The sequence below is a fragment of the Octopus bimaculoides genome, chromosome 1 (assembly GCF_001194135.2).
Source record: "Octopus bimaculoides isolate UCB-OBI-ISO-001 chromosome 1, ASM119413v2, whole genome shotgun sequence".
Classification (NCBI taxonomy): Eukaryota; Metazoa; Mollusca; class Cephalopoda; order Octopoda; family Octopodidae; genus Octopus; species Octopus bimaculoides.
The window spans coordinates 99,267,512-99,281,092 of record NC_068981.1 but is presented as its reverse complement, the minus strand read 5'-3'; the positions used below and the strand labels follow the sequence as shown (position 1 = coordinate 99,281,092).

Genomic DNA, 13,581 nt, shown 5'->3' with positions numbered 1-13,581 from the left:
GTTGCAAATACGTCAGTTTTGTGTAAACTTCTAGCAGCACTAGTTTCCTCGTTAGATTTGGTTTATTTTTATCAAGAGAATATGAAAAAAGAAAGCATAGTTACTTATAAAGTTACAACTAAGAACCGTAAGACGGTAATTAAAAAATATTTTTATTACAAGATTTAAAAATGAACTTAATGCGGGACATTTGTGGGTGTCCCTGAAAGGTCAGTATGGGACAGGGATCAAAATGATCAAATATAGGCAACCCAAACCCCGGCAGGATCTAAACACAGTATGTAAAGTCGTAACTAAATACTGGGGGAACATTTTATCAGCTGCTGAGAGATTTAAAAAGTGAATGTAAAGAATTGTAACTAAACAGTTCTAAATTACTCAGCCAAACTTTAACGTTTCTGTGACTACATCATTCTATAAATGTACATGTTGGTGGGTATGACTTCAATTTTAAGCGCTGTTAAGTACAGTTATGGGAGATAATTCTGTAAATAATTTTTCATGAATTACTTACCTTACATGCACTTTCGGTTACTTCGTATCTTTCTTATAATCTGACTTTCAAGTCTAAGGTTTAGCATTAAACTGTTATGCTACATTACACAAAATTTCGGAGATCACGAGCAAAGCCTTCACTCTCTATATCTTTTGGTTTAGAGTAAATTACACTTGACAGTAAGTATTCAAAGAAATGATAAGTTCATAAAGAGGAATAGTCAAATATAATATTTAGAACTTAAGAAATCAACAGCAACAGTAGCAAAAAGAACAACATACTTCTAGTATCTGGGGATAAATAAAATAAGAGACTGTAGCATGCCTAATAATACAATTTAGTGTCGCTGGCAGGATTTACTAAGATCTTCACTGTCTAAAATTGTATTTAAATATGTAGGAACAGTTTTGAAATTTTAATTTCATATTCACCTGGCAAAATACACATTCCTTTGACATCTATTACCTTCTTGAATTGAGAAACAGGATACTTGAGTAGAATTTCTTTGGTGTCACCTATCTCTAGTATATTTCCAATTCTGAAAGCAAAGAAGAAAGAAAAGTAGAAGCTTTTTTTAAAAAAAAAAACATTAAGGCAGTTAGGGAATATGTCCCTCATCCTGTTTGTAACTGGTATGAGTTCTATGTACCTTCCTGGATATAGAACCACTTATGTAATTATATGTTACCTACGTGTTATAACTTTCTCCAATGGTATTCTTCTTAATTGAATATCATGTATCAAATGGAGATGTGATTTTGTTTTATAAAATTAAATCTTAAATGAAATTTGATTATCTTGAGTTAATTAAGTAAAAGGATAAATAGTGCACCAATATTTATATTTTCCATTGATGAATTTGCAACCCGTTCAGTTTTAGGTTTCAATTGCTGACATGTGTGTTATTGTATTAGTGATGCACTGTGAGATGAAATAAAGACTAACATTTTGAGCAAGATACAATCCTATACCTACAAGAGATAAGGCTACACATACTTCAGGTACTTAGTTTCATAGAAGTTTGCATAAAACTGTTGAAAACATGACAGAAGTTTTAAGGGAAGGGGGCAGTCGATTATACTCAGCCCAGCACTTAACTGATACTTTATTTTATTGATAGAAAAAGGAGGGAAGTTAGAGTCGACCTTGGTAGGATTTGAACTCAAAAAACAGAAGGGTGTAACGAAATACTGCGAAGCATTCTTACCCTATGCTCTAATGATTTTAACAATCCACTGTGATCAATAATAATGATGGTGATGATGATGATGTGCCAATTATTATCGGGCCTTGGGGATAGAGTCAAAAGGTGTTGAGAGGAATATAAGGGAAATAGGTATAGAGTGCCCAGTAGAGCTGTTGCATAAAGTTTGCCTCCTTCACATGGCCAGAATCATCAGGAAAGTATTAGATATTTGAAGAGAACAAATAGCATGGTACCATCGGCTGCAAGTAGCAAGCCTGCAACTCATGCAAGATTCTAGGAGTTCCAACGAAACCTGAGTTGAAATAATAATAATCAATAATATTAATATGCTAACTTTCTGTTTTTTTTACGTACTTGTTGTATATGTCACACTTACTTCAAAGAAGTGGCAAAGCGAGAGGAAGACAGAGTGGAAGTAAGGGAGAGAGAGAGAGAGAGAGAGAGAGAGAGAGAGAGAGAGAGAGAGAGAGAGAGAGAGAGAGAGAGAGAGAGAGAGAGAGAGTGAAAAAGACAGTGAGTGGTGACAACATTCGTTTTGTGTTTTTAAATGTTTCAGAGAGGACATAAGAGAGAAAGAAAGAGAGTGTGAGAGAGAGAAAAAGTGAGAGAGAAAGAGAGGGAGTGAAAGAGACAGTGAGTGGTAACGGCATTCATTTTGTATTTTTACATGTTTATCACATTACAAGAGAAGTAGATACATAGATACATATACACATTGTTAAATCAAAAGCAGGAGAGAAGAGGGATGTAAAGGAAGTGAATGAGAAACAGAAAATGACCGAGACAGCAGATACGTAAATCCAAAGAAAAGTTCATACATAGATACATACACACAGCAAATAATGGATGTCAATATTTCACTTTTCATTACCACACGATGATAAAATTAACTCACAAATGATTGAGTACTCCACAGACATGCATAACATTAACGTAGTTCTCAGAGAGATTCAGCCTCACACAAAATATGACAAGGCTGGTCCCTTTGAATTATAGCTACAATTCAAGACATATATATATGAATGTATTCGTGTGTGTGTGTGTATAGTTTAGGTTACTTAAAGCATGTTTGCAATAATAAGTGTCATGTGGTGGAAATAAATGCAATTACCAAACTTTCATTCATAAATCCATTTATTATTTCGTTCTTTTGCATTTCAATTTCTACATTAGAGTTCTTTGAATATGTATGATGTATTTTAAGGTTAAAAAGTAATTCTGTTTACGTTTGTGTAACTGAGATATTTTGGTTGGATTATATAGTCATTGGTGTTACATTACTTTCTATATTCTGTAACTCTCACAATATACTTTTCTAGGCCTGAATTTATTGTGGGGAGGGGGCCAGTTGATTAGATCGACCCCCGTACACAACTGATACTTAATTCATAGACCCTGAAAGGACAAAAGGTAAAGTCGATCTCAGCAGAATTTGAACTCAGAACGTAATGACAAACGGTCATAATATACAAACATTTCTCATGGCACCAGTACACTGTTTACAGATGCTTATATTTTTTATGTTTTCCGTGAATTTTTCATGGGTCCAGCTAGTAATAATGATAATAATAATAATAGTAATAATAATGCTGATGTTGACAAAGCCCTTACCCATCAATGGTTAGTGTCTCCTGGCTTAAAATCAGAGACTGAAGGGTTTATCAAAGCAGCCCAAGATCAATGCCTACCTACAAGAAGCTACCAGGTCAACATCTTAAAGAACAGCAGTAACCCAACATGTTATGTATGTAAACAACAAAATGAAACCGTCGATCATGTTGTCTCCATGGTCACTAGATCTAAAAGAAATAGTGACAATATCTTTTTTAAATTACAAACTATTCTCTTTTTTACTGTCATCGTAACTTCTGATTTACTTATGCTTTGACAGACATTCTGTAGAACAATTCTCTGCAAAACAAAAGATATGGCACCCTAGTCATAATGCCAACTTAAACTTCTAACTTGTTGTCTCTTGAGGTTTCTGGGTGAGACTTGGAGTCAACTTGTACAAGCACAAAGCAAAAGCCAAACAAACAAATAATAATGATAATAATAATAATAATAATACAAAACACTTTCAATACAGTAAACATAAGAGCACCACAGCAAACCACAGCACATACCCAAGGCGCACAGAGCTGCGCTCGGTAGTGAAGTGAAAGCACGTTATAAAAATAAAACTACTGAACAATAATAATAATAATAATCTATATAACAATTTGCTTGTTCGTTTGCTCATTATACTTTAGTTAATAAGAAAGGTGGAGGGGGAGTGAGTGACAGGTGGAATAAAAGTATATCTGTGTGTGTGTGTGTGTGTGTGTGTGTGTGTGAGTGTGTGTGTATGTGTGTGTGTGTGTGTGAGAGAGAGAGAGAGAGAGAGAGAGAGAGAGAGAGAAGAAATAAGAGAGCAAGAAGTAGAGAAAGGTGATTAATATTAATACACTTAGGCCAAATGTGTCATCTGGTCAGCTGAAGGCAGAGGTGAAGAACGAAAGAAAAAAGTAGTGAGAGAAGTGTTAACAGCGTAAGGTGGGGGTTGAGAAGGAATACTTATTACCTACATTATCACATGTGTCCTTTCCTTTTTTTTAAAAAAGAGAACAGTTTGTAATTCAAAAGAGATTTGGTTGCTATTTCTCTTAGATCTAGCGACCATATTGTGGATGCCTCATTAACTCTAATTCTGATACTTATTCCAGCGAGAGAGGCCAAGACTTATTGAATATAGGGTTCTATTCAAAGAGACAACAAAAATAACTATATATGGTGCCTACAGTGAGATGCAAACTTAAAATATTTTATCCACTCAATCATATCCTTCAGTAGGACTTAAACAGGAAAATAAATGTGAGAGCTGTGTGGAGAGTAGCTATAAATATATATACATACCTATCAACTACAAGGCTAAGGCTGTCATTGTCTTTAGCATTTAACACTTGCAACTTATCCATCTCCTTGCCAGCAAGTACATTTTTGCCAGCATTGCACACAGTAACAATTTGTTGTGCTGAACGCACCAGTAAACGATATTTCTTCTCACTGGACATAACTATTCCTTTTGCAAATGTTTTAAGAAATGAAATGATATGTAATGATAGAAAACAATGTTATGCTACAATTAATTAATTACAGTTCTGTGTGTGAACTTATGAACAGATATTAATTACAAATATCATTCAAATCATAGTTTAACTTTAATTCGAGGCTTTGAAAGCATTTATCACTAAACTTCAGTAAGACTTTCTGCATTTTAAATTTACTTGGGTGTGGGGACTAAATGAGAAGACAGTCATGACTGATCATTAATTAAGAAATAATATCAGATAAAGAGAAAACAAGAAATAAATCATGGAAAAATTACTTTGGGTTAGATACAGTGAATTTGAATAAAAATTTCTGGATTATCTATCCACATTATAATTTGCTGGTAATTAATAAGTAGGTTACATAGAGCAAAATTTGTACAGGCTCAGCCTTAATCATAAAACAACCCATTGAAATGAGGATAAAATAAAGAAAAAACATTAAACTTAATTCTTTCAGGTAAAAGTTGATGATTTATTGCTCGTTATACATTTATACAACAAACAATAAAAAAACATATAATATTTGCTTCTCTCCAAAATGTTTTATTGTGTCATTCAGAACTGATTTTAGAATATTTGGTTATCCTAATTCTGTTGCTTTTTGTTTTGTTAGAAAATAAAACCTGAATTGAAATTGCTCATGCTTGTAAGAACAACATGAGTACTGAAACAGGATGTATTGATCACAGTAAATAAGGTCAGTTGAAATATTTGTGATACACGTTGGTTTAAATGACTCCAGTACTTGATTAGTTGTTATTTTATCAACCATAGAAGGGTTTGTTGAAACCAACATTGAAAGTTATAATGTGATTATTCAAGTTACTAGAAATGTGTTGACTTGCTGTAGCCTCAATCAAGCTCATTGGCCCTCAAAGGACCTGCAGGAATCATGCATGATGACCCTTCCTTTTCACTCAGATCACACTCTGTTATCATAAAAAGGAAGACCACATTTGCCAATCTAATTCTATATGTTAAAAAAAGACAGGTAAGTCATGGCTAGATTTGAGGCTAAACAATGAAAAGAATAAGTCAACTTTGGTGGGATATAAACTCTATTCTTTTTTTCTTCTCCTTGCACAGATTATTCAAGATTACAACTCATCACTTTTCACTCTCTACAGCAATCCATCACATTAGTCATGTTCAATTATCTACTTCATCCTTTTCTATTCTGAACTGGAAATATTAGTTTTTGAATTTCATTATTTTTCTCCCAGCAATGAATTTGCTTTTCTTATTCATCACAGTATGTCCTCTCAATGGGATTATTTTATCTTCTAGTGAGGATGGTCTGATAAAATACACTCAGTCCATACTGCAAAGTGGTTTTGCAATTAAAATGGAATTCAATGAAAATTCCAAAAGTGTAAGGCCTAGAATCATGAGGTCTTAACAAAGGCAAAATTTTAAGTAAGAAGGGAAATTGAGGGGTGTCTGTTATCCTCTGAGCTGTTGCCATGCACCTGTTGAAAACTATGGGTGTTCCAGGCTATCAGAGAAGGAGGATTTTGTAACAGATGTGCTGGACTGGTTAGCAATATGAAAAAATTCACAGGAAAAAATTCTTCAAATTACACAGAGGGTCCCCTACAAGCAGTTAATAGCTTCTGTTACTTAAATTACCAAATAAGTAGTGGAAGAGGGTGTTCCAAAATCATTGTAGCCACTGAAAGAACAAGATGGAAAAAAGTTTAGGGAGCTGTTAGAAACCTCTGTTAGAACAAAGTGATTTTTCTGTGAGTGACGAGCAGATTGTATGATGCTTGTGAAACATGGGCATTGTATGCATAAGATGTGGGATGGCTAAAATAAAGGAGAAGAAAAAGGAGGATGCCAAACTGGATGAGTATTGTTAGTGCACATGAATGTTGTTGGCACTCTGTCGCTTACGACGTCGAGGGTTCCAGTTGATCCGATCAACGGAACAGCCTGCTCGTAAAATTAATGTGCAAGTGGCTGAGCACTCCACAGACACGTGTACCCTTAAAGTAGTTCTCGGGGATATTCAGCGTGACACAGTGTGACAAGGCTGACCCTTTGAATTACAGGCACAACAAAAACAGGAAGTAAGAGTGAGAGAAAGTTGTAGTGAAAGGATACAGCAGGGTTCGCCACCATCCCCTGCCGGAGCCTCGTGGAGCTTTAGGTGTTTTCGCTCAATAAACACTCACAACGCCCGGTCTGGGAATCGAAACCGCGATCCTATGACCACGAGTCCGCTGCCCTAACCACTGGGCCATTGCGCCTCCACTGCACATGAATAACAGTGCACAAATAAGCCAAAAGAAAATGTGGATGTAAGAGAAATCAGATGTAGTGTGTAATAGAGAAGATAGAGCTGGTATGAAGAAGTAATGTCTATGAAGGATGACAGTCAGATTAACAAATACCAAGTGATCCGATACAGGGGAGTCCAACCCTCACAAAAGACTGCAACTATCAGAAAACCACTGTGTTGGAGAAGTGAAGGCATGTGGCTTACTGATTAGAGTGTTGCACTCACAATCATAAGATTGATTCTCAGACCAAGCTGTGCATTGGGATCTTGAGCAAAACACTGCATTTCAGGATGCTCCAGGCCACTCAGCTGTGAATGAGTAACCCTCCCACAAACTGGAATCCTGTTCAAGGGGAATGTTGTGATCACAGTCACTTATAGGTCATAGAAACGACTTAACCATCCTTAAGAGTCCTAGGACTTGAAATAGTAATATCCAGGGGTTGATGATAATGATGATGATGGTAGTGGCATCTAACTTATACAAGCATTGAATGATGATGATGAGGAGGAGGAGGATAATATGACAGTGACAATGACAAAGATGATGATGATGATGATGATGATTATGATGATGATGATGATGATGATGATGATGATGATGATGATGATGATGATGATGAAGATGATGACAACAACGATGATTATGATGATAAAATGTATCATGAGAGCCTTACTTTGATTAAAAGGCATGACATACAACATGATGGTGGAGATGGACCTAATATGGGTGAAAAACAAAGGCAAGAGACTAGCCAGCTTTGAGAAACAAAGGCCAGTGTTGTATCAGTGCTGAACACCTCTGATATCTTAAGATTAGTGCTTAGGAGAACATGTTGGAATTTGTTATGATGATATGTCTGCAGCTGATAGTTTATCATAGATAGGGTAGAGATAAAGTTAACTAACATAGATTGCCCTCTAACGTCTAGGAGCAGGAGAGAGGTAAAAGAAGAGTGCAGTGTTTAGTTTCACCTTGATTTGTGCTGGGAATAGAAACTTTATCAATGTTGACATTACTTTCTATCTTTGCTAATTGTAGGGGTTGGAGTGGTAATAGTGTGGTGGTGGTAGTGGTCAGACAGCAGAGATATCAATAAAATATGTAATCAGTAGTCTACAAAACTGAGTATGGTGCAGTGAGTTTTATCAACTGTGCTTTGTACTTTACGAAACAAGGCATCGTTTTGGGGGCAATGAAATCTATATAGTAGTTTGTCATCACTACAACTCACTCTCCCCCTCCTGTCTCGAGGATTTGGGATCATCTTACTGTGTGTCACATTCCAGACCATGCACTAAGCACTATACTAACATTCTCCTTCTGAGAACATCAACCCTCTGAAAATCTCTTCTTGCAGCTGTTAACTTACAGACAGATATTCAGCTAAATATCAGTCACAGTATGTGGATCTGTTGTTTTACAATTATATATGGTACAAACGTGGATATTTCTATAATATAATTTCTGGTTATAAAGCTGAAGATTTCTTAGTTGAATGCTTTAGAAAATTAAATACCTTATTGACTGATTTTATGGGACATTGATATTCCATATATTTACTTTCATATAAGGAGTACAGAAATCTAGTGCTCTGATTCCTTCCTTTGACTAACTGATAAAGAAAAATTAAATTGCCATTGATAGTTACTGATGCAGAGAGAGAGAGAGAGTAATGAGAAGTAGTTCTTTACACTAGAGAGAAATATTTCTGGTCACTGATAGGAACAGAGGTACATAGTAAGAAAATAATAAATAAAAAAAAAAAAAGAAAGAGAAATGAAATATAATTATGACAACTACTCTAATAGAAGAGTCAGTAAAATCTAGAAGCAACTGAACTGAAGCAACTTCGTTCAAATTGTCTGAAGGATATTCCAGCAATTGATTTTTTGTTTTGTTTTTGTTATATTAGCAATAATTGAACTAGCTTGCAGATCAATTTAAATCCATCCATCTCAAGATTTTCCAATGTTTTCTACATAACAAAATGGGATCTTTTGATCTGTTACAAATAGCAGCAAAATTTTCTTCAAACCACATCCCAATGTCTTAAAAGAGGACATATTGGATGATGTAGTTCAGGGTATACTATGTTTGAAAAACAATTATATTATGGGATGTTCAAGGACGGAATACATTTGAACTTATGTCTGCTCAACCAGGGCTGATTTATAGCTAAACAACAACAGTAACAGTAGCAGCAGCAGCAGCTGCACACAGCAGATAAGCTGCTTCAACATATCACAGATTTTTTAGGGATTTTAGACAATGATATAGATGTAGGTCAGTCTCAAATTTAGTGAGAATTATCTGAATGTTATCTTTTGTTGTTCTATTTACCCTTTACAGATGCAACAATTTAGCCATGTTACATGCTTTGGCATATATGAAGGAAAACCAATAAAATGTATTTTTGCTATAGTGATCATAAAGTAAAATGCTGATAATTTTTTTCTAATTTAAAAATTTAAATTATTTCGCATTATTTTCAGTTTTTCTGTCTAAATTTTTGACTGGTAGGGGGACATATTCATCAATTAAAAATTCTTTTAATTATTTTTTTCTTCTGGAAATATATATTTATACATAAATAATAAGAGCAGAAAGTAAAACACTTGTATGTGAGTTTCATTCTTCAGGCAGTTTCAATACAAATGATACATAAGTGAAATCACATATACTTCAAATCCATTTAAGATTGACATTAATGCCTTGTTCTCAAGTGTAATATCGATATTTTAAAATCTATTATTTTTTCATGTTTTGCACATCATTCTAATAATAAATTCTTTCTACAATAGGTACAAGGTTAGAAATTTTTGTGAGAAGTGGGATGTCAATTACATCAACCCATGTGCTCAACTGGTTCTTATTTTATCAACCCCAAAACAACGAAAGATGAAGTCAACTTAAATGGGATTTGAACTCAGAACATAAAACCAGAAGAAATACTGCTAAGCCTTTTGTGCAACATGCTAATGATTCTGCCAGCTTTCTGACTTCAATCCAATAATAAATAAAGTGCTACTTCCATTCAATAATTTAATGGTAACAAAAACATCTAATCGTCAAATGTCTCTGCAATATTTCAATATTTCATGAATCATCTGCTGATACAGACCATTACTAGTTTCCCTAAATTGAAGATTTGTCACCAAGCAACACAGGGTACAATGAAATAAGTATATAAATGAACAAACAATAGGTTTAAAAATGCTGTTATCTTTCTTCAAAATCTTTAGGAAGAAAGAATTTTAAAAGACATTTAGGATTTACTTAGCAGCATTTGCAGTGTAAATGGTTTCAGTAAGGAATCAAACCTGCATTATAGATTCAACTTGAAGAATATTATTTTTTGCTGTAAACTAAGTGTGAGAAACCGTTTTTAACAGCAGAGGTGAATAGCAATTGTATAATAACCTGTCAGATCCATATCTACTGATTAAAATTAATAAATCTTTAAATTTTAAATTTCAAATATTAAATTTTGATTCTAATTAAAGGTAATAAAACTTTAATTTTATTTATTCATAGTTTATGCATCTTATCCATATTATTCTGTTACCCTTAGGCAGCAAGCTGTATAAAATGCTTTACATTCTCCTGGCTTTACATTCTGACTTCAAATGTTTCCAAGGATGACTTTGCTTTTCATCCTTCCAGGATCTATAAAATAGATACCAGCATTGGGATTCTTGATATTGACTTATACCTTTCCCTTAAACTGCTGGACTTGTACCAAAATTTGAAACCATTATTTTGGTACCCTACCATTTATGTATATAGCAAATACTATAATTATGGAACAACATTGCATCCTAAAAAATTTACTTGATCTGTGGGCCTTTTTAAATTCCAAAAGGGAGACGTTTAGTCAGTGCTCTCATGAGAAAAAAATTCATGTTGACTAGTGAAGGGAAATCATACATAAACTGAACCTTTTTTGGACACAACTTAAACCGGTCAAAGGGAGATAATTCCATCTTGCCCAGAAGAGGGTTTCGCTTTGAAGCTTTTCATTTCAGAATTAATTTCATATCCCTGGCTAACCAAGACTGTATTTCTACCTCCATTTGTAAAGAAATTATATGTCCCCAGTCAGCAGGTCTGATGAGTCACTGGTATTATTAAGAGCATAATAGGTATGAGTCCAAAGGTAACTTTTTGACTGGCTAAAATCAATGACTACATTAAATATATATATCTATCTATACACACATACACACACACACACACACACACATCCTGGTACTCTCTCCTATAATTGCACCTTCATGTATTACACACTTCAGAAAAAAATACAATTTTGAAAGAAATTATGTATTTCATGGTCCTCTTTAAAATTTCAAACTATCTCCTGAGAAGTAGTTAAGTTTTTACAAACATGATGACATTAGATAACAATTTTGGCTTGAACTATTATTTTTTTAAACCATATGAACTTTTACCAACTTTGTTAGCAGAATGTTTCAAATTTGCATGTAGCCAAAGTTTTAAACATGGTCGTAAGGTTCTCCACCTCTGCCTCCAGAAGAGAGATTTAAGCCACAAAGGTAGGGGAATCATCATCATCATCATCATCATTCAACATCCGTTTTCCATGCTGGCATAAGCTGAACAGTTTTGCTGAAGCTGGTACGCTAGAGAGCTGTACCATATTCCAGTCTGATTTGGCTGAATTTCTACAGCTGGATGCCCTCCCTAATGTCAACCACTTTACAGTATGTGCTGGCTGCTTTTAACGTGACACTGGCATGACCACTTTTATGTGGCACTGACATGGATGCTGTTTATGTGGAACCACACAGGACTCTTGCAGGCCAAAACCTCTTCAACAAGGTGGAGTGGCCTTGAAGATTGAAAAAGGAAGGTGGACAAAATGTCATTAAGATGGTTTTACAGTGATTATGTAACACCCGAGCTAAAGAAAATCACACACGCGCGCGCACACACACACACATATATTTCTAAGTAGGTCATGTTACTGAACAGGTCTGTTTTCAAATGAGGATTATCTCCCCATATAAATCATGAAATCCTGTAAATAAGCAAAACGAGAAAAATTTTAATTTCAAAATAAAAAAAAAAGGGCAGTTTGCTATTTTATTCATTATATCAGATGTAAAATTATCTTTCCGTAGGGTTATTTCCAGTCGCTCTGTAGCTTTGGACGTGGCTAAATTATTTGTTTCAAGGTAAAGATTTGTTAGGAAATATATTGAACTTTATTGTGGCACTCCGCCGGTTACGGCAACGAGGGTTCCAGTTGATCCGATCAACGGAACAGCCTGCTCGTGAAATTAAGTGGCTGAGCACTCCACAGACACGTGTACCCTTAACGTAGTTCTCGGGGTGATTCAGCGTGACAAGGCTAGTCCTTTGAAATACAGGTACAACAGAAACAAGAAGAAAGAGTGAGAGAAAGTTGTGGTGAAAGAAGACAGCAGGGTTCGCCACCACCAGCTGCTGGAACCTCGTGGAACTTTAGGTGCTTTCGCTCAATAAACACTCACAACGCCCAGTCTGGGAATCGAAACCACGAGTCCGCCGCCCTAACCACTGGGCCATTGCGCTTCCACATTGAACTTTATATAACAGCATTCATAGAAGGGGAGATAATTCTAGACAAATTCCAGAACTAATTTTGAAAACAGTGTTCTATTTTTTTGCTTAGCTTGAAAGATTGATTAATATATGCTTCTGAAGGTGTCTTTTGTTGATAAAATTAATCACATTTTAAAGTAGAATAGCTGTCTACTGTGCATGATGAATAACGGGCAATTTAACACGTAACTGACACCGACGGTGAAAACTCGTCAATGTCATTGGATGTGAGACAGAATTAACTGCTTCGACAGTTGTTGATACGGTTGTTGTGTGCGCTAGAGTCAAATAATGAGGAAAGCATTGCTCGATGATTTAGAAAGAAATCCTCCCTGTTAGTCTGAAATATAATAATATTTGGTGACATTGTGGTTACGATGGCATCTTCAATAACAATTCCTCGGCGTCTACCTCTACTTATTGCTGACAATGTCTTGTTACCAGGTTCTTCAATGCGTATTTTAGTTCGCAGCCTACAGAAGTGAGTACCCAAACTTATTTATTAATTAACACTATCTGTTATATTGCTATATGTATAAGCCATGTAGGTTAATGTTTACAAGTACACCGGCACAGGAAAATCGACTTTTTTCAGCGGATTCCTATGTTTTCGATGACGCAGATTCTGAATATGCCAAAGACTGTTTTCAAATTTTTCAATTCCTCCCTCCCCACCCCAAATATTTAAATTTAAACTTTTTCCGAATTTTTTTTTTTCAATATACGTTGAAAAACATGGAGATTAAGAATATGGAGAAAAGAAAAAAATGTAGTGAAACGGTTTAATTTATCAAATATTTAAGGTGTGTTAAGAACTAGTGGTATACCATATCACGACGGCCCTCTGTAACTTTTAGCTAATGTACATTTTTTTAATTAAAAGCTATAGTTTCA

The 13,581-nt window shown here is 35.0% G+C and overlaps 2 protein-coding genes across 4 annotated transcripts in view; one reads left to right on the top strand and one right to left on the bottom strand.

Annotated features, from left to right (window-relative positions):
- The window catches only part of LOC106879280 (probable imidazolonepropionase), a 29,735-nt gene extending 24,806 nt beyond the window's left edge, over nucleotides 1–4,929 (bottom strand). Inside the window, exons 1-2 of one of the 2 annotated variants that reach the window (XM_014928776.2) lie at nucleotides 4,599–4,929; nucleotides 928–1,034 (exon numbers count right to left, since the gene is read on the bottom strand). In XM_014928776.2, coding sequence (XP_014784262.1) covers nucleotides 928–1,034; nucleotides 4,599–4,756 — 265 coding nt within the window. In that variant the 5' untranslated portion in view covers nucleotides 4,757–4,929. Of the gene's footprint in view, nucleotides 1–927; nucleotides 1,035–4,270; nucleotides 4,511–4,598 lie in introns of those variants that run through there. The other variant, XM_052968601.1, reaches the window with a different exon arrangement.
- Nucleotides 4,930–12,705: 7,776 nt separating this feature from the next.
- LOC106879277 (lon protease homolog 2, peroxisomal) overlaps nucleotides 12,706–13,581 on the top strand; it is a 37,014-nt gene continuing 36,138 nt past the window's right edge. For both annotated transcript variants that reach the window (XM_052968590.1, XM_052968595.1), the window contains exon 1: nucleotides 12,706–13,168. In XM_052968590.1, the coding sequence (XP_052824550.1) occupies nucleotides 13,065–13,168 (104 nt within the window). In that variant the 5' untranslated portion in view covers nucleotides 12,706–13,064. The remainder of the gene's footprint in view (nucleotides 13,169–13,581) is intronic.